This window comes from Apodemus sylvaticus, chromosome 3 (assembly GCF_947179515.1).
Source record: "Apodemus sylvaticus chromosome 3, mApoSyl1.1, whole genome shotgun sequence".
Taxonomy (NCBI): Eukaryota; Metazoa; Chordata; class Mammalia; order Rodentia; family Muridae; genus Apodemus; species Apodemus sylvaticus.
The window spans coordinates 158,570,149-158,595,934 of NC_067474.1; the positions used below are offsets into that span (position 1 = coordinate 158,570,149).

At 41.5% G+C, this 25,786-nt stretch overlaps 1 protein-coding gene and 1 pseudogene across 1 annotated transcript; both read left to right on the top strand.

Moving 5' to 3' along the window:
- Nucleotides 1-268: 268 nt before the first annotated feature.
- LOC127680173 (preferentially expressed antigen in melanoma-like protein 7) lies at nt 269-3,231 on the top strand. Its single transcript, XM_052175736.1, has 3 exons — nt 269-555; nt 1,303-1,875; nt 2,664-3,231. Exons 1-3 carry the CDS (start codon nt 269-271, stop codon nt 3,229-3,231), a joined length of 1,428 nt encoding a protein of 475 aa, XP_052031696.1.
- A 16,851-nt stretch (nt 3,232-20,082) lies between these two features.
- Nucleotides 20,083-23,776, top strand: LOC127680427 (preferentially expressed antigen in melanoma-like protein 7; annotated as a pseudogene).
- Nucleotides 23,777-25,786: the final 2,010 nt, after the last annotated feature.

A 25,786-nucleotide genomic window follows, 5' to 3' on the forward strand; every position in this document is an offset into this window, starting at 1 on the left:
CTATAGACCAGGCTGGCCCCGAACTCAGAAATCCTCCTGCCTCTGCCTCCCAGAGTGCAGGTATTACAGGCGTGTGCCACCACCACCCGGCGGAAGTTTGCTTTTGAGACCACCCAAATAGTGAGTGGAACAGAAAATTTGGGCCTCCATCGTGGCCACCATGGAGAGAGATGCTTACTGTGAGGATTAAAGGCCTCATAAGAGAGACCCTGAAAATACATTCTGTCTTGAATTTTTCCCAGGATCATCTCCCTGAAGATCCATCAGGATGGAGCTGGAAGCCCCACCCACACTCCTGCAGCTGGCTGCACAGTGCACGGTGTTGAAGGATGTTCTGACAAGTTCTGTTCTGCAGGACCTACCAAGGAAACTCTTCCCACCACTGTTCAAGGAGGCTGACACTCAGAGGAAAGCAAAGATGATTAAGATCCTGGTGGAATACTGGCCCTACCCTTGCCTTCTTGTTGGGTTGCTGATAGATAAGCCCAACTTGGAGACCTTCCGGGCTATACTGGATGGAGTTGGCACATGGCTGAAACGAAAGTATCGCCCCAGGTAAGCCAAATACCAGTTAAGGAAACCTAGGCTTAGAAGAATAAAGTGAAGCGGCCAGGCAGTGGTAGCACTCGCCTTTAATCCCAGCACTTGGGAGGCAGAGGCAGGCAGATTTCTGAGTTCGAGGTCAGCCTGGTCTACAGAGTGAGTTCCAGGACAGCCAGGGAGCTACAGAGAGAAACCCTGTCTTGAAACCTTCCCCAAAAAGAAGAAGAATGAAGTGAAAGGTGGACTAGAGGGTTTGGCTGGTGTCTTAGAGGCCTATTGGGGCTTGTAAAACTTTTGAATCCTTGTAGCAAAATAAATATGAGATACAGGTTGGTGCAGATGTCCCTGTGTATCCACAGGGTAAGAGAAATAAGAGCAGACAAGCCGGGAGGTGGTGTCACATACCTTTAATCCCAGCACTTCTGAGAGAGAGGCAGGTGAATCTCTGAATTTGAGGCCAGCCTAGTCTATTGACCTACAGAGGCAGGGATAAACAGAGAAATCCTGTCTTAAAACACTAACAAACAAAAAGAAATAGGAGCTGGCAGAAATCCAAGGCAACTAAGTAGGGAGAAACAGGACTGGTCTCCAGATGTGGCTCAGACAAAGTGCACTTGCTTGGCGAGCTAGAGGTTGTTTTGGACACCCAGGACTAAAAATCATGAGTATATAGAAGATGAACAGGGTACAAATAATATCAGAGATGATGAAAAACTGTTGGGTCTCTTTCTCTTCTGATCCATTCCATTTTATCTATAGGATGGGGAAGCTTCAAGTGGTTGACTTGAGGAATGCACACCATGACTCCTGGGATATGCAGGCTGGAAGAGAAGGTAAAGACCAATCAGTAGAAACTATACTTGAGAAGCAAGTAGTGGAAAGCCACTCAAGGAAGCAGCGTTTGAGGGTGTTCAGTGACCTTTCCTTTAAGTCTTCACAGCATGAAGATAAATACCAAACACATTTGTTGCAGTGGGCAAAGGAAAGAAAGGGTTTCCTGCATCTGTGCTGTGAGAAGTTGGAGATTGGAGCATTAGAAGTGTCCAAGGTCAGGAAGGTGTTAAAAATTTTACAGCCAGAGTTCATCAAGGAGTTGAAACTGAATACAGTGGGGAGTCTGTCCAAATTGGCAAAACTTGTTCCTTGCATCAGCAAGATGAGAAATCTTCACAAGCTCATGTTAGTACGAATCTTTGGAAGAAGTACTTACACACCCTTGGATGAAAGGAATATTACCAAGATCATTTCTCTGTTCCCCAAACTCAGCTATCTCCAGCATCTCACTATCGATGATGTCTATTTTCTCAAAGAGCACATGAATGTGTTGTTCAGGTAAGAAATAATGAAGAACTGTCACTGTTAACAGAGCAAACCTCTTTTTTTTTACGTAAGAGAGTAGTGGGCACACATATCTGCAGGCCACTGTACATTTTACAGTGAACATGTAAACATGATCTTGTTCCATGTTAACTGAATCAAGGCTCATGTGACCACCCACAAAGCTGAGCAACAAGTGTGCTAGATTGTCTGGAGAGAGCTGCCATGGTAGAAAACCAGTATTGTGAGTCATATCTATTGAGGTTTCCTCCACAATAATCCTATCTGATCTAATGTGAAGGAATGGGAAAGAGAAGAGGCCACTGCCTAGGGAGGGCTCAGATCTGCACAGTTTCCCAGGTGAGTTCTGTGTTTCCATTAGATCTGGGAGAACAGGCCCTTGCCATCCTCTAATTCCTAAACAATATGCAGTTCTTTTGAGACCAGTTCCTGGCTAAGTGGATCAGAGAATGCAAAGGCTGGGGTGGATGGTCATGGGTAAAGAGTGAATAGGTAAAGAGACTTATGACAGGGAGTCAATGATTCTTTAGAAGGCATCTTGATATATAGTCATACGGATTCCAACTTTCCTCTTCCTGAGGGCCCTCTTAGCCTAATGGGTAACTCTAAGCCTCTGCTTGTCCCTGAAAATTAGGACAGGTAGCTGTGGAATGAGCCAGTCCCACCATGAAGATAATACCCTCATGTCAAAATGGTATAGTTTGAGTAAGCCAACTCTCAACAGACTACACTGAGTGTCATCCCAAGATCACTCTGACCCCAGCCATGTGATTTTTCCCTAGGTGTCTGGAGTCTCCCTTGGTATCCCTGACCATCATTCTGTGTCAGATCTCTCAGTCAGATTTGGAGTCATTTGCCCAGCGTTGGAATTATGGTCAGCTTAAACATCTGTGCTTGAAAGGTGTCCCTTTAACTACACTGAATGTCACACCTCTCCAGTTTTTCTTAGAGACTGTTGCAGACACTCTGCAGACTCTAGAGTTAGAAGACTGTAGGATGAATGATGCTCACCTCAATATCCTTAGGCCTGCCCTGATCCAATGCACCCATCTCACTAGCATCAATTTTTATGACAATAACATTTCCATGGAGGCTCTGAAAGACCTTCTGCGCCACACTGCGAACATGAGCCAGCTGAGCACGGAACTATACCCTGCTCCAGTAGAGGTCTATAATGAGTGGCGATATGTTCAAGTAGAGATATTTTCTCAGCAATGTGCTGAACTCATGAACACACTCATGGCTGTAAGGCAGCCCAAATCAATCTGCTTTGGGACCTATTCCTGTTATGACTGTGATACACGTTGTATCTATGAAAAGAAGACCACATTTTGTGAATGCTTGCAGTAACGACAGGAATATTCCTTCTGGGTACTATGAAATGAATGTCTAGGGACTGGTCTCTTGTCCTGAGGACCCCAGAACACAGGATCATTTCTCAGTGTGGTGCAAACAATGGTCCAAACCCCTGTCAGGACTGACTTCCTCACTGGCTTTTTCCTACATATGAAGCCATGGTCAGATCCTGAGAACCTGATCTTCTCTTTATAGTGTGCTCAGCTAATTGGTTCTCAAGATTATAGTCAGGACTGTTCTTTGACTGTACACAGGGATGGGAGGGGGGATACTGGGTTTGTCTAAGCTTTTGTTCTATAAGAACAATCAATGAGCAATAAAGCTATTCTGACATTCCCACATTTGCATCTGCCCTGTGGTTCAAGTAGTCTTCAAGGTAGCAATGTATACAAAGCCAAAGCTTGAGAAGGAGTTTTGGTGAATGAGCAGCAGATTGCAATTTAGGACAGTCACACAGATAGGAGCTCTGGGAACCTCAAAGAGAGCTGAAGCAGAAGAAAACAAAGAGCAAAGGGATGGAGGCTCAGCAATGTTTTTAATCCTTTTTATTTCTTCTAATGGTGCATTGCAGCTTAGGCTCGCCTCAAACTCCTCATTCCCTTACCCCCACTTACAGAATCAAGAGGTGACTAACAGATACCTCCAAGGTTGGCTTGTAGACCACCTGACCCAGAGGCCCTGTTCTTCAGGGCTCCCAACCTCTGGTCAGTGTCCTGCACATTAATGGTTCCAAGAGATGGACAGAAGTCCTTGTCCTCTCAAAAATTGCCAGTCCCTAGGAAATGCATCTGTGTAATCATGTATCAATAAAGAATGTGCCAAAACTTTTAAGGTTTTTTTTTTTTTTTTTTGGTTTTTTTCAAGACAGGGTTTCTCTGTATAGCCCTGGCTGTCCTGGAACTCACTCTGTAGACCAGGCTGGCCTCAAACTCAGAAATCCACCTGCCTCTGCCTCCCAGAGGGCCGGGATTACAGGCGTGTGCCATCACAACCTGGCAGGTTTTTTTTCATTGTTAGTAAACTTCTTTATAAAAATATTGGTAGCCAAGATTGCTCAATGGGCATAGAATACTTGGAGCCAAGCTTGACAATATTAGAATTAAAAAGGAGGGATAAGGCTGATTCCTAGTGTTGATTTCTGACACCCACAAGTAGGATGTCAGAAAAATGGCAGGAATGTTGTATTATGTGTGCAGACACAAAATAAACTGCAATGATCTCATGATTAAATATTTTATTTATTTATTTATTTATTTAGGTTTTTTGAGACAGGGTTTCTCTGTGTAGCCCTGGCTGTCCTGGAACTCACTCTGTAGACCAGGCTAGCCTCGAACTCAGAAATCTGCCTGCCTCTGCCTCCCAAGTGCTGGGATCACAGGCGTGCGCCACCACGCCTGGCTTGATTAAATATTTTAAATGGATGTTGACTAAAAACATACATGTGAAAATCCTTTATTACTTTTATTTTTGTTTTATGTTATGATATAGTTATAAATTTCTCCCTTCCATTTCTTAAAAACTGCCATGTACCCATCATTGCTACTGTACAAAATTGAGATTTTTAAAAGTGTCTATGCATATATGTACATATATAAATATTCCTAAATATCCCACTCCATCAGTATAGTGTCAATTGAATGTGTGGTTTCAGGTCACCTATTACATCTGGCCACAAGTTAAAATCTGAATACAGGGCTGAAGGGACTATTGAAAAATTCAAAAGCACTTGATCTTTCAGAAGAACAGAAACCGTATGGTGTCTCATAAGTCTCCGAAACTCTAGTTCCAAGGAACCATTCACTTCCTGTGATATACACAGGCACTGCATGCACTTGGGACACACAACAAAATAAAACAAATATCCAAAGTTAGTAGACAGAAAAAGCCTAGAGAGTTTGGACCTGGGTTTAGTTTCCAGAACTCAGGTCAGATACTTCAGAAATACTTGTATCAGCCTGGCGGTGGTGGTGCACGCCTTTAGTCCCAGCACTTGGGAGCCAGAGGCAGGCAGATTTCTGAGTTTGAGGTCTACAGAGTGACTTCCAGGACAGCCAGGGTTGTACAGAGGAACCCTGTCTCAGGAAAAAAAATAGAAATACTTGTATCTCTAGTCCTAGGGTAACTGAAGCTCTTGGCCTGCTTGAGCACCTACACTTAGGTGCTATATCTACCCACCCTGAAGACACACACTTACCTGTATTAAAATTTTAATGTACAAAATCAAGTCTAAGGAAACCTGAATGTAAGAGACTACTGGCATAACAAGAGTCTCAGACACCATACAATTATAAAAGAAAATTACTTTTTAGGAAGTTATGCATTATTATTACGGCACAAAAGTCCTCAGAAGTCAACAACCACAGGTAGATATGCACTCTGCAAGTTGACACATTTTAACACTTGTTGGAAAGTTTTATCAGTTGGACATAATTTGAAACAGCTATAGTTTCCTCCGGAAGTGTATTGTGCACACAATTTCACTGTAGATTACTAATGAATCAAACAGAGAATAAAGGTTACTTTGACCAGGAAACTGGGGAAGTCTGAGTTAAATTGAAGTAGAACTTATCTATGAAGGTCAGGAACTACAGCCCAGCGTGTTTTCAGGAAGTCCAGTAGGTCTCATATACAATCAGGTATAGTTGTATGGTTTTCTGCTATACATCACTTGGAGAAAGACAATGACACTCTAACCAGATCTAAATGGCAAGCTCTCACCTAGGAAGGAGCCCACCTTCCTGCGATGCTGAGTTTCTAAAGGAGAATAGAGTTGCTAAGTAGAACTTGCTCATGAGGACATTCCCATTAAAGGAGATTGAGTCCTCCTCCACATCTGTTTCATCTCTGCCAGATCCAGCTTGGGCTGAAGACCATGAATATGAGCCATAGAACCTCTTTGCTCATCTGTTTGTAGCTGCTGATCTTGCACTTCACTCAAAAATCATTTGTGAAATATGATCTCATAGAGGCCAAGCAGGCCTTGATCCTAAGAAAATGAGCTGGGTGGGGATTCAGGAATCTGGTCATGACTGACTGGAAGCTACTTTTAGAAAAGGGTGTATAAAAGCTAAAGGCTCTTAGACATTGTAATGCAGAACAATCATAGTGCGCATAACTGAAATTCTTGCATTTGCTAGGGAAAGGCCACAGGACCCAGAAGTTCAAGGTCATCTTTTGTTATAGTGTTAACTGATAGCTTAGGAATCTTGATAGCCTACCTTATCAAAACTATACAAAAAAATAAATCGGTTAAGCTAATGAAAATCAATCTCAGAGTAGGGAATGGAAAATGTAAGAATCCTAGAGTCACTGCTTAAATTCCTGGAGATTTTGTTACCCCAAGCAGTTACCACTGAGTCTACCTACCAGCAATCTTAAGAGGCGATGCCCTACTTAAGGCACCACAAAATTATTGATGCTTGTATTGTCCAACATGAATGTTTCATACCTTGTTTGTGGGCTAGTCTTGCTGATACACTATGATGTTAAGGATGGAGTGGATTTTATTGGAAGCTAGCATTGTTCACAGCATGAATTAGAGGCTAGTTCTGGATACATGTCTAGTCCCTACTCAGAAAAGCAAAAACCACCAATTATGTAGTCTCATGCCTACAACCAAATTCTAAGTCAGGCATTCACGTTTCCTTATATTTGCTACTAGCCTGTCTACTCCAAGAATCCCTGAGCACCCTGTACTACAGAGAAACATCAACATGAATAAATGAATGAATATACTTATATAGGACTAATATACAAATAATTACTCATGGAATTATGAAAGGGCTTGGGATATGTTTTAATGGGGAAGTGTTTACATTTTTCATACATGTATCATAGAAAATAAGAGATTATAAAATTTTTTAAATGAAGGACTGAAGCAGTGTCTCAGCAGCTAAAGTCACTGGACACTTTTTTTTGTTTTTTTTTTTTTTTTTTTGGTTGGTTGTTTTTTTTTTTTTTTTTTGGTTTTTTTCGAGACAGGGTTTCTCTGTGTAGCCCTGGCTGTCCTGGAACTCACTCTGTAGACCAGGCTGGCCTCGAACTCAGAAAAAATCCACCTGCCTCTGCCTCCCAGAGTGCTGGGATTACAGGCGTGCGCCACCACCGCCCGGCTTTTTTTTTTTTTTTTAAAGATTTATTTATTTATTTATTTTTTATTGCGTATGCTGTTGCTGTCTTCAGATACACCAGAAGAGGGCATCAGATCCCATTACAGATGTTTGTGAGTTACCATGTGGTTGCTGGGAATTGAACTCAGGGCCTTTGGATGAGCAGCCAGCCAGTGCTCTTAACTGCTGAGCCATCCTTCCAGCTCCTACTGAACACTCTTTAGAGGACTGGGGTTCAATTCCAAGGACTCACACGTTGGCTCAAATTCCTCTGCCACTGCAAGTCCTGGAAGTCCAGTGCCCTCTTCTGGCTTCCATAAGCTCCAACTTATATTCTGGGTTTGTAGGCATACATGCAGGCAAAACACTCCTAGCACATAAAATGGATACACTTTTAAAGATATTAAAGCATTTGTGCACCCTTAATCACAAGATAATGCCATTGAAAGCACTGCTTAGAAATTATTTAGTATAAGTACCCACTTATAAATTTATTTATTCATTAAACTTATGTAGGGCTAGCTTCATTTATTCCATGTTTTAAAGATTTGTTTTCTATTATGTTTAGTAATATATTTGTGGTCGTCTGTGTTAAGGAATATTCACAGGGATGAGGGTGACTACAAAGGCCTCTGGACCTGGAGGTTGAGATGGTTGTGTGCTACCTGAAATTGATGCTGGGAGCCAAACTCTAGTCCTCTGAAAGAGCAGTTTGTGTTCTAAAGACCTGAACTGTCATCCCTCCAGCCCACAGATATGAAGACTGGATCTCACTACATTGACATGACAAGCCTGGAAGCCACTATATAGATCAGGCTAGGCCTGAACACACAGAATTCAGGCTTCTTCAGTTCCTCGAGCACTAAAATCAAAGGGGTATACAGCCATGCTTGGCTAATTATTTGTTTGTTTTAATGTTTTTTGTTTGTCCGGAAGTGATAATACCTTTTCTGCTTCATGTTGATCTGTATGAGGGTGAGCCACCATCCTGTCTCAAATCCCATTCTGTTTTTGAAACAGGTACTATATAGTTTTGGGTATCCTGAAACTTTTTATGTAGATCTGGCTGCAGATTCAAAGAAATGAGCCTTCTTCTGCCACCTAAATGCTGACATTAAAGGTGTATAGCACCATGCCCTGCTCAGCTACCATTTTTTAATTTTCTTTCCTGTACTTTGTATGCTAGGTTGATTTTTTTTTCTAAAACACCCTTTTCTGAAAGAGCCAAGGGCCCATGCCTTGCTTGCTTGCTCTATCTATCTATCTATCTATCTACCTATCTATCTATTTTATTTATTTATTTATTTATTTATTTATTTATTTATTTATTTATTTATTTATTTATTTTGGTTTTTTGAGACAGGATTTCTCTGTGTAGCCCTGGCTGTCCTGGAACTCACTTTGTAGACCAGGCTGACCTAGAACTCAGAAATCTGCCTGCCTCTGCCTCCCAAGCGCTGGGATTAAAGGCGTGGCCACCACCATCCAGCCTCCTGCCTTTATTACACAGCTTTTTGTACAGTCTAGGATGGCTTCAGACTTGCTAGATGGCCAAAGATGATCTCAAAATTCTGATGCTCACGACTCAATCTTTTTTAATTAATTATTTTATTTATTCACATCCCAAATGTTGGTCCCATCCAGAGCCCCCCCTCTCAGAGTTATTTATTTAGCCAATCCCTTCTCTCCTTCCTCTCTGAGCTACTGTCCCCAAGCCCCTCTTACCTCCCCCAATTCTCCTTCCCAGGGGCATCAAGTCTCTACAAGATTAGGCTCATCCATTTCCACTGATGCCAGACAAGGCAGTTTTCTGCTACATGTGGACAAAGGGGTCACAGATCCTCTCATACATTCTCTTTGATTGATGGCTTAGTCCCCACATTGAGACCTGAGATTATCTCATATCCCAGGTCTCTGAAACTTTCTAGATGTTCTCCACCCCACCCCCACCCCACCCCCACCCCTGGCAACTGCATATTTCCATTGATTCTCCTGGCCCTCTGGGCTTCTCTCTTGTTTCCCCCATAGCTGATTCTGCACCCCTTTCCCCTTCCCTCTCCCACCCTGATCCCTTCCACCCTCTGCCTCCCATGATTATTTTGTTCCCCTTTCTAAGTAGGATTGAAGTGTCCTCACTTGGGCCTTCCTCTTTATTTAACTTCTTCGGGTCTGTGGCTTGTATCATGGGTATTCCTTACTTTTTGGATGATAATACACTTATTGATGAGTATATACCATGCATGTGCTTTTAAGTATGGATTACCTCACACAGGATGGTATTTTCTAGTTCCATCCATTTTCCTTTAAAATTCATGATGTCCTAGCTGTATAGCACCCCATTGTGTAAATGAACCACATTTTCTATTGAGGGACATCTGGGTTACTTCCAGTCTCTGACTATTATGAACAAGGCTGCTATGAACATAGAAGAGCACCTGTCCTTGTGGTATTGTGAAGCATTTTCTATGCACTGTAGCTGTATTGCTGGGTCTTCAGGTAGAACTATTTCCAATTTTTTGAGGAACCACCAGATTGATTTCCAGAGTGGTTGTGTATGTGTCAAGAGCCATCATAGGACAAGATAATAACCAGCAGGTGAGTGTAAGACCCCAAAAACCGAGGGTGCCCCAGCACCCCACACCCCGGAAGACGACACCCAAATCACTCGAGAGAAACGGTCTCAATGCAATAGCATGAGGATTTCTTTATTCCAGAATTCTGGGTTCCATAGCCGTGCACCATGCAGGATTAGAGGACTATGGACCCCGAGTGCCGAATTGCGACAGCTTTTATAAGTTTATGACTTAAGTGTGTGTGTGTGTGTGTGTGTGTGTGTGTGTGTGTGTGTGTAGATGACTTCAAGTGCTCACAGAGACTGGAAGAAAATGTCAGACTCCCAAAGTTGACCTTTCACCTCCATCAATCTGTCATGGTGGGTATGCTATGTAAAGTTCAGGTGTCCACAAAATAAAATAAATAAAAATATATGGTAGTAGTCCCAGCAACTTTGGCAGAAGCTGATTTTCATAAAACAGGAGGCTCTCTAAAGTACCCCCTCCCCACTTTATGTGAACAAAAGTAAAAAAATGTAAACTGAAGAAGTCCTGAGAGCTCAGGTGTTTATGCAGGGAACCTTGGTTCAGAGAAGGCATCTATTCTATGATAGAGATGCTTTCCTAAGAAGGCTAGCGCTTCTTTTGACATGTGGCATTATGTGTTTATTAAATATATATTATAAAATCCTTAATATTTTAAATGGAGAATTATGAAGGCTATCTGGCCTCAAGCTAGTCTTAAAGTTATCATCTTTCTGCCTCACCCTTATGGGAGCACAGCTGTTCACTACAATGCTTAGCAACATTTAATAAGATTTCCTGTGATGGAGGAAGCATTTGAGTATGAAAAATGTGCATGTTTGAATGCCTATGTGAGGTCCAGGGTTTGACATTTTTTTTTCTCCACCTAAGCTTTTTGGAGACAGGGCCTCTCACTGAACTCTTCTGGATTTCCCTGTACATTGTATGTTATTGGACTCTAAAAGTACATAAGATTCATGTGAAAAGTTGTTGCTTTCATTAGGTACGTGGATATAGAATTTCTGATGAGAAAGAATAGGAAATATTCCATTAAACTTGATTGAGAGTATTTCATACACTGATGTTAGAAAGTAAAGTATAATTTCATTTACAAAATAAAGGCCCAGCTGTGAACAACTAATCAAAATCCAGGGCTGGAGAGATGGCTCAGAGGTTAAAAGCACTGACTGTTCTTCCAGAGGTCCTAAGTTCAATTCCCAGAAACCACATGGTGGCTCACAACCATCTGTAATGGGATCTGATGCCTTCTTCTGGTGTGTCAGAACAGAGTGACAGTCTAGTCACATACATAAAATAAATAAATCTAAATCAAAAAAAAAAAGAAAAAAATCAAAATTCCAATCCTTCAATGCAAACAAACAAAAACTCAAAAATTATGTAAGATGAGTTCAAAACTCCGTTTACAATCCAGTGGGACAAAACATTTTTTCCATCACCCAAGTAGAAGAAGCAGTCATATATTAGTGAGTTTGAGGCAGCCTGGTCTACATGGATTCTCAGAATAGCTAGGGCTACACATTGAGACCATATCACAAAAACCAAAACAAATACATACATACATACATACATACATACATACATACATACATACACTAAAAATATCATTTAGACTCAAGACCATGTTTTCAGTCAACGCCCCTGAAGACCCACAAATCAAAATTTCCTGTGTCATCATTAATCTGATATCTCTGGACATGACAGATTAACACAATGAAGAGAAGATGCTTACTGATTACGAGTGCTAATTAAAAATAGCTGAGCCTCATGGAGCCAGATACTTGACCCTAAGTTTCAGGACTCCCAAAGTCTTCTCACTTTGAAGAGTTTCCTCCTAACTCTGACTCCCAGCTCCACCTCCCAACTCTACATCTCACCCAATACTGCCATCTGCAGGGTGCTTCGGTCTCACCAAATAATAAGATAGTTTTCAGTGTCCAAGTTACTGGAGCTCATTTTCTGCAAAAGAGAACAACTGAGGCTACCCTGAAAGGGAAAGGCCTGATCACTGAATGACTTCCAAGCACTGAACTTTGTTTTCTTTTCTTTTCTTTACTTACTTGCTATTTGTGTATTCAGTTTGGAATTTGTTTTTGAAACATGGTCATGTTCTGAAGCTTGTTCAAATTCATTTTTTATTTACTTATTTTTTATGTATATGAGTACTCTATCTGCATGTACACCTTCATGCCAGAAGAGGGTATCAGACCCCATTATAAATGGTTGTGAGCCACCATGTGGCTGCTGGGATTGAACTCAGAACTTCTGGAAGAGCAACCAATGCTTATAAGCACTGAGCCATCTCTCTGCCCCCCCCCCCCCTGAAGCTTATGTTTGTAAAAAGAAAACAAGCTGGGTGCTGGAGAGATGACTCAGTGTTTAAAAACACCCACTGCTCTTCCAGAGGTTCAGAGTTCAAATCCCAGCAACCACATGGTGGCTCACAACCATCCATAATGAGATCTGATGCCCTATTCTGGTATCAGAAGACAGCTACAATGTACTTACATGTAATAATAAATAAACCTTTTAGAAAGAAAAAGAAAACACCCTGAAGTAATTTTGAATAAAGCTTCCATTTTGAATAAGTGTCAAATAAAGTCTAAGGTCTCAAGACCTCCCTTGGTAACAGACATCCTGCTTGGCATACAGAGAAATGTACATAGATAAATGACAAGCTGTATGGCATATTGGAACATGAATACCAGGCAAGTCAGTCACCACAGTTAAACAAAACAATCAATGAGAAAAGGATAAATGTACCACAAAAAGAAATGTTCCTAGTAAAGTCCCCTATTTCTGAATCCTGATTAGTGGAAAAGAACATAACTGTAACTTTCCAAAGATGTTAGTGGTTTTCAAGCTTCAAAGCTCTATAACATTATGGCTTAGTGGAGAGAGGTGGGGTACATTTTAGTTCTGGAGTCCGATCTGATTCCCTAATCAATCAGAGGTGGCTTGATGAACACAAAATTTTGTTTTGTCTTGACCTGGTGTTTGAGTTGCGTTGGATTAAAAGAAACCCATAAAGTTATTTGAAACTCCAACTCCCAGCAATCCTCCTGACTCCCCTTCTGTAGAATGACTGCTGTAAGTCAACATACCTTGATGAGTTTTATTCACATGTGACCCAGGTGGTTCTGACTATGAGTCAGCATAGCTTTATTCTGTTCCTGACAACAGACATTCCCAAAACTCTCCTCAAAATATTCTCTAAGGACTTCCTGAAAAACAGATTCTCGTCATCATAAAATCTGTTCTGGAATAAAGAGCTGAGTAGGATGTTCTTTCAGACATCTTCTGTATTAGCTGCTCATATGGCAGAGGCACAGAGATGGTATGCATCCACTAATATTAGGCAAAGATTTGGGAGATCCATCAGCATTGGAACACTTTCTGTCTAGAATCACAAATGCCCAGCACTCCCATCAACATTACAAGAACTAGACATGGTGGACACATGTGTCATCCCAGAATCAAGATATTGATGCCTATGGATCAGAATTTCAAGATTTTCTTTGGGTATACTTCAAGGCTGAATCCAGCCTTAGCTATTAAAACGGTTTTACTCAAAGCAATTTGTAAGCAGTAGTAGAAGAGAAGAGGCGTATTGGGTCTTTATTTATTTTGAAAGATCTAGGAGGAAGGTGCAGATGCAAAATAATACAAGGGTATTGGGACAAGTTGACCACAATGCACTGCATGCAAATATGAGGTTTTAAAAAAATCTTCCTCAGTAAAATTTTACAACATGTTCTCATTCAAGAGTTCTTTATTGAAACCTATGGGAAATTATAATGCTAAGAATTGTGGGGAAGATAATATTCAGGGGTATCCCACGCAAGAAAAGACATCACTTAACAGTGGTAGTACTTTAAATCCAACACTACTTCATGCATTCAGACTATCTTACAGTTTACAAAACATATATGTTTTATCCAGCGTCATGGGAGTCAGGATCTTTTTTTTTTTAATTTGGTTTTTTCGAGACAGGGTTTCTCTGTATAGCCCTGGCTGTCCTGGAACTCACTCTGTGGACCAGGCTGGCCTCGAACTCAAAAATCCATCTGCCTCTGGCCCCCAGAGTGCTGGGATTACAGGCGTGCACCACCACTGCCCAGCCGGGAGTCAGGATCTTTAAATGAAGAGACAACCAAAAGATGGAAGCCATCCAGAGGCAGAATGACACAGAGCCCTCATATTCTAGTCTATTTTGCTCTTTAGAATGGCTTCACTCTTTCTCCCCTTTCCTTCCTCTATGGTCCCTCACACTTTGAAAGTGCTGGAATTCAGGCAGGAGAGATGTCTCAGCAGTTCAAAGCACTGACTGCTCTTCCAGAGGTCCTGAGTTCAATCCCCAGCAACCACATGGTGGCTCACAACCATCTGTAATGGGATCTGATGCCCTCTTCTGGTGTAACTGAAGACAGCAACAGTGGATTCATATACATAAAATAAATAAGTCTTAAAATAATAACAAACAGTGCTGGGATGCAAGCCCTACAATTTGCAAATATCTTTGTCTGCCCAAGGCTGGCTCTGTACTGTAGAACTTGGGCTAAAAATAACTGCCTGGTTCACCATGTCAACACTGCTACTTCAAATCTGAACGATTTGATTTGAATTCATACCAAAAGAAATAATCTTTTTTACCCACATACATACAAAAATGCTTGAATATGCATGATATGTGCCACAAATGAGTCATTGAGTCATGCCTTTTATTTCTCAGAGCCTAGCAGTAACCTCTCCATATTTATCGCCAACAGCAACATGGCCTGGTCTCCAATGTGTAGACAGAATCTTTGATAATCTAGACATCTCTTACTCATAAAGCAGACTTCTTTTGGCTGCCTTATAACCTTGAGTGTGTCCATAAGCTCACAACAAAGTTGTACAAATCCGTGTGACAGGATATCATCAATGTCTCCATGGTGGGCAAGGAACTTTCCTAGCGTCAGCTGCCTCATGTTGGCAGTGTCCTTAAACAGATTTTTTTTTTTAGATATATTCTTTCTTTGCATTTTAAATGTTATTCCCTTTCCTGGTTTCCCCTCAGAAAACACCCCATCTCATCCCCACCTCCCCCTGCTCACTAACCGACCCACTCCCACTTTCCTCTCCTGGCATTCCCCTATACTTGGACATCAAGCCTTCTCCAACCAAGAGCCTCTCCTCCCTTTGATGTATCCTCTGCTACATATGCAGCTGGAGCCATGGGTCCTTCCATGTGTACTCTTTGGTTGGTGGTTTAGTCCCTGGGAGCTCTCGGGGTACTAGTTGGTTGATATTGTTATTCCTCCTATGGAGCTGCAAGATCCTTCACCTCTTTGAATCATTTCTCTAGATCCCCCATGGGACCTTATCCAATGATTGGCTGAGATCAACCACCCATGGCCAGGAAGTTCTTCTCCAAATTCACCTCAGGAAGCTGGAAGCACTGCCTGGAAGCAGGGCAGGCAGGCGAACATTGATTCAAAAATCCATAATCATGCATCGCTTCAATTTTAGAGTCTGCAGTATAGTAGACTATAAATCTTCCTAGAAGTGGATGATTTAAATATAAAAAGGTAATGCCACTCAGGTCCAGGAGTTTGAGCTGATTGGCATTTAGGTACTAGGACAGGTAATTCATGTTCGACTCTGACAGTGTGCACCAGGGGATTACAAGGATTTCTAAGGGACTCTCTAAGCATGAGGTGAGAGCAAAGGAGTTCAGCTCAAGAAAGTTCAAGATAATAATAAAGAGAAGATTTTAACTTTCAGGTATCAGATGCTAGTTATGCCCAAGATCATCCTCAATACTTCATGTCTAGACTAGAATGCTCCCTGAAGGACCACCTCCAGTCTTGTCAATTTACGTAGAGGACACACTCCAATACTATGACAGTTTCTTCCCTCAGCTCGAAAATTCCTTCTGAAATGGCAAGCACAAAACCATATCATTGGATCGATGATGTGAACAGAAGAACACAGAAGGACCAAACATGGAACATTTAGAACTACTGCTTGCTGTGCAAACCTTGAGCTCAATGAGCCCCACCTTCCTAGCATAGCCTCTGTTGTGTTCATAGGACTTCACTGTGACCATGATTATTAGCTTGTTTCTCATCCCTTCAGCCCCTACCTGTGCTCAAATAGCCTTGGAGCCATGGAGGAATCAGAGGCAGATGAAAACTGTTCATATAGTTCTGAGTAGAGAGCAGACATGGAGGGTATATGGTGTAAGGTCTCATACCTTCTGTAGACCTGTTTTCCCTCCACCTAGAAGAAAGTGTCCTCTAGAAGAGACACTTTCTAAATTATGAACACATCTGTGACAGGCAGAACTCACTGAGATTACAACTCAGGATGCTAGAATATTAGAAGGGTACTAAATCAATTATTCTAAGATCAATTGAATTCAATATAAATGCAACAGTAACTGGGAAGATATAGCTGTACACTAATGTTTCATGAAATACAAAAAAAAAAAAAGTTTTGCTCTTGCCTATAGAGAAAATTCCCAGAACTTGGTCTAGGCATTCATTCAGAAAGCAGATATCATTCAAATAGTGATGCTAAAGCATGTAGAGTTTGGAAACTGGACTGGGGAATAATCTCTGTAATATACCTCTCTTTCATCACTCAGTTCACAAGCTACTCCACAGGGATGCAGATTTTCTGGAGAAGGTATTTCTGGAGGTTTTTCATCTGGCCCAGCCCAGGGCCTATCAATGCAAGGGTTCCCAGGTCCCAATGCGTCTTTCTTTCCAATTCCTGGATTGAGCTTTGCTCAAATACCTCAAGAAGCACTAAGGGATTATAGACAGAGATGGCCCAAACTCCAGCCTCTGATAGATTTCCTGTAGTACATCTTTTGCCTCCTTGGCCATCCAGCACAGCTTCAAGGTCTCCAGGTATGGAGTCTCTATCATGGCTACCAAAGAAGGGCCATGCTTCCACTATCACCCTCAAGATGTTATGTTGTTTGCCAGTGAATGTATCCTTGAACAGTGGTAGAAAGAGATTCATGGGCAGGGCCTCCAGAGCCAAGATGACTAAGGTTTCATTTTTTACTAGGCTTCTTCTTACCAGCTACAGAAGTGGGGAGTTGGGGGGAGGTGACTTGAAGTTCATCATGACCTTCAGGTAGTCACATGCTACAGAAACATTTAATGAAAGAATTGTTTTAAGACAAAATGCAACCTCTTTACCATATCATTACAAAAAACAATTATTCAGAGTCCCAGTCATTTCTCCTGCAGGGTTGGAAACCTTGTATTTCCCATTACTCAATGTGTGCCTTTCTCAATGACACAGTTCCCTGTAGGGCCTCCTAGAGATCCATAAACACCCATTTGAACTGATCTTCCCTGTTATTCTGCCCAATCACAACAACTGATTCCCTGAATCCTACTCCCCTTGGAAGCAGGTAAATAGAGATACAAACCTGAATGCTGAACTTTTGTGGGAAACCCTCTTAAAAAATCTCTCATTTACATCAAGAGCAAAGTTAAAGGTCCCACACCCATAACTAGGGTTTGAGTATGATCAATGGAGCTATTTGGAATATCATGTAAAGTGGATAATTACTTTTACTTTCATTAATTTTATAAGCAGGAGCCATGCTGAGCTCTAGCCTGACATTTAAGATATGGAATATGAGAACTGTCAGTTTGATGCTTTCCTAGGACTCATAGCCAAGTGTTCTCTCCTATAGATTTTTCTTTATTTTCACTTCATAAATCTATAATCACTTTGAGTTAAATACTTTTGTAATGTCTACTAGAGAAGGGCAGGTGATAAGGTGTTTGCCCTGTGTGTCTAGGTCCTTGAAAGTTGTATCCTCAGCCCTATATAAACTATCAAGGCACTGTAGGCCTGTACTCAGAGTATAGAGGCTGAACACTCAATGTTTCATGACACTTAGCTACATATGGAGTTCTGACTACCCTGGGCTAAGTGAGATTTGCTGCTTGAATTTAAACTCACCAATCAAGCAAGAAAACAAATACCCAAGAAACATTCGGGTGAAATGAGACTGGCAAGCCTTGGTGGATGGAGCATCCTGATGGAGGTGAATGACTTATCTGATTTACAATATGCAATAGGGTGCTCCAATCTCAGCAAGAACATATAGTCACTCCAGGCTCCAAGCCACAGAGTGTCTTGTCTGGTCATTCTGACCCTTATATCCTCTATTCCCTTAACACCTTCCCTTTGTAGTCCCACCCCTGGAGCCAAAGCTGCCATCTGATTGGATAACTGATCATCCACATATTCAATTCTATTTACATTTTCACATTTGTAGACTGAGTGGACCAGATGTGGGTAAGAATAAATTCTGAGGTTATGGTCAAAGTCCCAGACACATCCATAACATGTTTCCACAAACACTGAACTCTGGAATACATTATCTTACTTAAATTATTATTTTTTTTCCAAAAAAAGTTCACACACTGTATCTGAGTCCTATCTGGAATGCATTACATTGAATGCACTCAGCTGTAAGTTCTGGAATCCTCCTGCCTCGGTAGAGGATATGTAGTAGATTATGTTCAATTCAGTTAGGACTTTGTCCAAACAAACAAACAAACAAACAAAAAGAGTGGAAAATAAGGACCCATTTATTTATTTAATTAGATATATTTTTATGTATATTTCCAGTGATTTTCCTTTTACTTCCCAAAAGTCCCATGAGCCATCTCCCCTCCCCCTGATCCCCTATCAACTGCCTCCCGCTTCCCTGTCTTGGTATTCCCCTACACTGCTGCATCCAGCCTTTCCACAGCCAGAGGCCTCGCCTCACTTTGATGTCCAACAAGGCCATCCTCTGCTGCCTATGCATCTGAAGCCATGGGTAACACCATGTGTACTATCTGTTTGATATTTTTGTCTCTGGGAGCTCTGGGAGTACTATGTGGCTCATACCATTGTTCCTCCTATGGCACTGCAAACCACTTCAGCTCCTTGGATCCTTTCTAGCTCCCCCATTGGGGACCCTGTGCTCAGTTCAATGGCTGGCTGAGAGTGTCCCCCTCTGTATTTGTCATGCATTAGCAGACCCTCCCAGGTGATAGCTATATCCAGCTCCAGTCAGCAAGTACTTGTGGGCATTGATAACAGTGCATGGGTTTTGTAACTGTCTTTGGGATTGATCACTAGGTGGGGTAGTCTCTGGATCATATTTCCCTCAGTTTACGCTCCACACTTTTTCCTCTGTATCTCCGTCTGTGGGTATTTTGTTCCCCATTCTAAGAAGGACCAGAGCATCCATAATTTGTTCTTCCTTCTTCTTGGTCATCATTTGATATGTGAATTGTGTCTTGGGTATACCGAAATTCTGGGCTAATATCCACTTATCAGTGAGTGCATACAATGTGAGTTCTTTTGTGATTAGGTTACCTCACTTAGGATGATTTTTTTCTAGTTACACCCATTTCCCTAAGAATTTCATGAATTCATTGTATTTAATAGCTGGGTAGTATTCCATTGTGTAAATATATCACATTTTCTGTATCCATTCCTCCCTTGACAGACATCTGGGTTCTTTCCAGCTTCTGGCTATTATAAATAGGGCTGCTATGAATATACTGGAGCATGTGTCCTTATTATAGGCTGGGGAATCCTCTGGGTATAAGCCAGGAGTGGTATAAAAGGGTCCTCTGATAGTATCATGCCCAATTTTCTAAGGAACTGCCAGATTGATTTCCAGAGTGGTTGTACCAGCTTGCCATCCCACCAGTAGTGGAGGAGTGTTCCTCTTTCTCAGCATCCTTGCCAGAACCTGCTGTCTCCTGAGTTTTTGATCTTAGCCATTCTAACTGGTGTGAGGTAAAATCTCTGGGTTGTTTTGATTTGCATTCCCCTGATGACTAAAGATGTTGAACATTTCTTTAGGTGTTTCTCAGCCATTCGATATTCCTCAGGTGAAAATTCTTTGTTTAGCTCTGCACCTCAGTTTTTCAAAGAAGTCTGTTAGCCCCAGAGAAAGAGCAAGGTAATGGTCCTACCCACATAGAGCTGGATGGCTCACTATTTAATGGGTTTGCTTATGGGGAACCAACAGACCCTGTTGGTTATGGGGAATTACAGTACCCTGCAGATGTCCCTGCTATGAAAGACAGCGTCCTCCATACAGCTCCCATTCCACTCTCCACATGCTCCAGCACCCCCCGAGAGCAGCCACAGCTGGGGCAGAATTCCTCGTGGCTGAGGAGGCACAGCAGAGGCTCAGGGAAGCTCTAAGGCTGCTCCCCATTCCATGCTTGCTTTTAGACCTTACTCACTTGGTGAAATCCACAGCTGACGCCCAAGGCAACACAGTGAGAAATGAAGAAAATTATTTCTGATAAAACTGAAAAAATATATAGAAACACACATTAAAATTGACAATTTTCATGGAAGATACATACTAACAGTTTTGTAATACAAGCCACGTGTCTCAGCTGATCAGAGAACTGGAGCTTTAATAATGTGTTACTTTAGCCTTGATTGTTTAACAAATTGTGTAAGATGGAAATTAAAAAAACCAAAACATAACAAAAACATGTATAGGTGATCCAGGTAGGACACAGCCTCATCACTTGGAAACTAGAATTATAGTCCTGAGCAGAGACAATCCCAGATCCAGGCTGGACATGGCTGCATAAAGATTCCTTGAATCTACATCAAAACAACAACAACAACAAAACAATCAAATAGATGACTTGCAGAAGTGGCTCTGTACCAGGGCACTATTGTAATGGGATCAAACCCTTTGGTGGTTTAAATATGCTTGGTCCAGGGATTAGTACTATAAGAAGACGTGGCCTGGTCTTCTCCTAGTGCTCTTCAAATGAAGATGTAGAACTCTCAGCTCCTCCTGAAACATGCATGCCTTGATGATAATGGACTGGACCTCTGAAGTTGTAAGACAGAGCCAACTAAATATTGTTTTGATAAGAGTTGCATTGGTCATAGTTTCTATTCACAACAGTAAAATGCAAAGACCCTAAGTTGCTACCAGGAACTAGGGTATTATTGTGATAACCCTGACCATGCATTTGTTTTGAAGAGTATATGTTTGGGGACTTTGGATCTAGAAAATCATGGAATGCTTTAAGTGGGGCTTAATGGGCTAACCTAGTAGGAATATGGAAGAGTTGATTGAGAGTGATTTGAACTGTGCAGGCCTGGCATAAGAGGTTTCGGTGGAGAAGAATTTGTGGCATAGAGACCATTTTAATGATATTTTGGTGAAGAATGTGGTTGCCTTTTGCCCTTTCCTGAAGAGTCTCCCTGAGGTTGAGACTAAGGTGAAGGAGAGAATCAGATTAATTGTATTGACAAAGGAAGTATCAACAAAGGCTGCATAGACATTGCCCTCTGGTTACCTATCATGAGGAGCATTTTTATCAAGTATAGCAAGTTTAGAAAGGAAAAACACAAAATACATAGTTCAAGTAATAATAAAGGGACACCAGGAAATGAAATGCAACTTAATCCTGTAAGAGATTAAGGGAATTGTGATTTCAGGGCAAGAACCCACTCAGCTAAACTTATTGTTTGTGTTGAACAAGTTGTAGTTTGGACTTTTAATCTGGAAAGAACTGTAATCCAGAAATGGAGGGCACACATGTCACCCAGGTCTTAAAACTGGAAGACACAATCTTTTGATATAGATCTTGAGGAACAGTGACCATGAAAAGCTTAGGCCCAGGCATGGTGGTACATACATTTAATACCGGGAGACAAACTGCTGAGCTTGGCAGTACAGAGCCTGCTGAAGAATGAAACCGTGGCCATCTCTGCTCTGCAGGAGCTGCCCAGGGATTTGTTCCCACCACTCTTCAAGGCAGCATTCACTGACAAACACACAAAGATACTGAAAGAAATGGTGGGAGCCTGGCCCTTTCCCTGGCTCCCTGTTGGGGCACCGATCAAAGTCCCTAACATGAGGACATTGCAAGCTGTATTGGAAGGTGTAGACATGCTGCTGACAGGAAATTTTCACTTAAGGTAAGCAATAACCATGTAATGCCAAATGGCTTACATTTAAGTGTAAGGAGAAGGACATATGGCCTCATGGAGAATGGGGTCAAAGGTGGATCAGGGGGTTCTGTTGGTATCACCTTGAAGAGCTACATAGTCCTACACAGTTGAGTCTTTGTAACAAATGTCCATTAATTAATAAGGTACAGCTTGGAGCCCTTGTAGTTACCTGGCCCTGTGTCTCTACCAATAGAAACAGGAACAGCAGAAGTCCAAAGTAACAAATGGAGGAAGCAGGGCAGATTTCCAGATGCAGTTAAGGCAAAGAGCCCTTGCTCAGAAGGCTTGAGTTCCTATGTGGAGACCCAGCACTGGAAACTTAAATGTGTAGGAGATAGAGCAGAGCAGAGAGCAGCTGACAAAAAAGATGCCTAGAAAAAGCAGGCTAATGTATTCGGTCTTTTGCATCTTCTTACATTTCTGTTTTACCCACAAAAGGTGGAAGCTTCAAGTGCTGGACCTGAGAAATGTGCACCATGAATTCTGGGATATTTCCTGTGGACCAGAGGATGGAGATTGATCAGCAAAAACTGGGTATAAAAATCAAATACCAACACACCATCATAGATATGCACTGAGGCAATATTTGAAGGTGTTCACTGAAGGTGTTCATTGATTTGGCTCTAAGGGAACATCAAACTTATTTCTTGCAGTGGGCATGGAAGGGGTTCCCTGCACCTGTGCTGTATAAAGACGAAAATTAGTGGATTGTCTATGTACACTGTCATGAAGGTCTTAAAGATTATTCAGCCAGATTGCATTGAGAAGTTGGAAGTAAACATGAATACAGTAGATACTCTGACCAAACTGTTAACCTTTGCACCTTGCCTTGTTTGTATGAAAAAAATCTTCGTAAATTCCTTCTAAGAAAAGTCAATAGGTGACTCTTCTTCAAGCTTCTACATATGTCAACAGACACACAGGACATTAGAGTCACCAAAATAATTTCTGTGTTGTCCAGATGTAACTGTCTCCAGCATCTCGACTGAGTTGTCATCTACTTGAATTAATTGATCAAGTAAGGAAGGAGGGAGAGCTCTTTCCAATTCCACAGCAAATATTTCCTGTTTCCCATTCAGACTAGTGGCCATTATAGATTTACCAATAATAATGGAGTCTTACTAGGATGGCATCTGGTCACAGCCTAGAATGATTTGACCTGAGTGTGCAGACTCCCACAGTGACAATGACTCAGGATATGTGGTCTCCCCTACTCTAGGTTAACCACATCATTCTATGCCAAATTAACCCCATGGTCTCTCCTTAAGTGTCTGAAGACCCTCTTAGAGTTCCTGTCCATCACCCTCTGCAAGTACTCACAGTCAGACTTAGAGTCCTTTGCACAGTGTCAGAGCCTCCAACATCTCAAACATCTGCATTTGACAGGTATCATTTTGTGTGATCTGAGTCTTTTTGTCCTAGAAAATTTTACAGACATTCTGAAGACACTGGAATTAGAACATTGTAGGATGACAGACTCTCAGCTCAGTGCTCTTTTCCCTGCCCTGAGTCAGTGCTCTCAGTTCATCGAGGTCAGCTTCTATGACAATGACATCTCCATGGCTATCCTAAAGAAACTTCTGCATCACACAGCCAACCTAAGACAGCTAATCATCGAGTCTTACCCTGCCCCTCTTGAGTGCTATGAAACTGGTTTTGTTGTCAGAGCAGAGAAATTTGTCCAGCTTTCTTCTGAGCTCATGGACACTTTGCACTGTAAGGCAGCCCCAGTCTGTCTCCTTTGCCTGTCAGTTATGCCTTCAGTGTTTACAGCACCATATCTATGACCTGTAGACCAGACTTTGCCATTGTTGGCAGTAAATAAAAGAAGGTTGCTTTTGGTTACTGAGAAATGAAAGTCTAGAGACAAGTCTATGATCAAGGGGCTCCTAAGCACATGTCTTCTGACACTGCTCAATGTGTTGGAAACAAAGGGGCTGACTCTGACATCTAGAGAGTGGAAATGTGAGGAGAAATGACTAATGGAAGGATACAGTTGTGCATTTCAAAATGTAGATCTGTCCAGGACTAGATGAAACATTTTGCTCTCTCTATAAAGGGCATTCTCTCATTCTTCTTAGCGGTGTCATATAGACTGTTAGACTAAGGTATTTTGTGCTGGAAGAAGGGTTTGAGTGTGTGCAATGTGCATGTTTGAATGCTTATGTGGAGTCCAGAGGTTGACATTTTTTCTCCACCTAAGTTTTTTTGAGATGGGGTCTCTCACTGAACCTAGAGCTCACTTTGCCTAGACTGTGTCCAGTAGTCAGTCTCTCTCTCTCTCTCTCTCTCTTTCTCTCTCTCTCTCCTCTCTTTCTTTACATATATATATGTGTGTGTGTGTGTGTATGTGTGTATATGTATGTGTTTATATGTGTGTATATATGTGTGTATATATACAGACACACACACATACACATATATATATATATACACAGATATATCTATACACCGATATATATATAGATATAGAGATAGAGATAGAGATAGAGATATGCTGCTCTATCTGCAAGACCTGGACATTGAAGACCTTAAAGAATGAAGCAGACTGCAGTATAATGCTGCAGACTTTATTCCAGTTTCAGGGTAGTTTTATGCACAAACATAATAAAGAAATCAATGACACAAGGATTCAGAAAAACACAATCAAAGAACATGTAAATAAACATCAATAAGCACATACTAAATCCTGTATACAGAACTGTCTCAGGACAGATCAATTTAAATACAATTGCCTGGCACATACTATAGATTATATATTGGAAAGCAAGGTACAAGGCTATATCTAGATTCAGGGTACACTGAAGAGAGCACTCAGCATATGCCTTCCGCAGATTGGGTTCTATAGCTATTTTCCAAAATTCAACAAGAATAAACCTGTCTTCTAAACTGAATGCAAATGTTTTTCAATAAGAATAAACCTATATTGTAAGCTGAATGCAAATGTTTGTTGCAGAAGACATGAAATTATGTCCAAGAACAATCCAGAAAACAGAATGCACTTTAGGTGCACGTTAGGTAAAAGATACTTTGCCTACTTCCTGGAGCCTCTCTCACAGATCCCCAAGGCACTCCTCTCTCACTGGATCTGGAGACAGAGACAGGGACAGATAGAGATTTTTTATGTGTATGAGTGTTTTTGGTATGTATGTAAATGTTCCACAAGGGTGCTTTGTTTGTACAGAAGGTGTCGGATCCCCTATAACTTAGAACTGGAGTTAAAGATGATTGACCTTCCATATGGGTGCTGGGAATCAAACCCAGGTCCTCTGGAAGAGCAGCCAATTCTCTTAATCACTAGCCCATTTCTTTAGCTTCCACAGTTCATTTTTTAATGGTGGCTGTGTAATCTGGTGTTGGTACTGTTTTGCTGGCTTGATGTGTGAACCATCCTTGTAGTAGGAAAGATGGTTTGACTGTCCTTATATTGAGGTAGTCATGTTAATGGTGTTTCATGAATTGCTGCTGAACCAGTGACTTTTCGATACTTGGGACCGTTTTAGAAAATGGGCATTACTGAGCTTCTGGGCTAATATCTGCTTATCACTGAGTGCATACCATCTGTGTTTTTTTGTGATTGGGTCACCTCACTCAGGATGACATTGTACAGTTCCACCCACTTGCCTAAGAATTTCATGCTTTCGTTGTTTTTAATAGCTGAGTAGTGTTCCATCGTGTAGATATACCACATTTCTGTATCCATTCCTCTGTTGAGGGACATCTCGGAATACTCAAGAAACAATTCATATATCAAATGATGCCTAAGCAGAAGGAGAGGCCCCTAGTCCTGGACAGGCTCAATGCAGCAGTGTAGGGGAATACCAGGACAGG

Bases quoted from the DNA above. Each gene is read 5' to 3' on its own strand.
- LOC127680173 (XM_052175736.1), top strand. From the start codon at position 269: ATGGAGCTGGAAGCCCCACCCACACTCCTGCAGCTGGCTGCACAGTGC. The intron at 556-1,302 runs GTAAGCCAAATA...TTTTATCTATAG, and splicing joins AAACGAAAGTATCGCCCCAG to GATGGGGAAGCTTCAAGTGG. The intron at 1,876-2,663 runs GTAAGAAATAAT...ATTTTTCCCTAG, and splicing joins CACATGAATGTGTTGTTCAG to GTGTCTGGAGTCTCCCTTGG.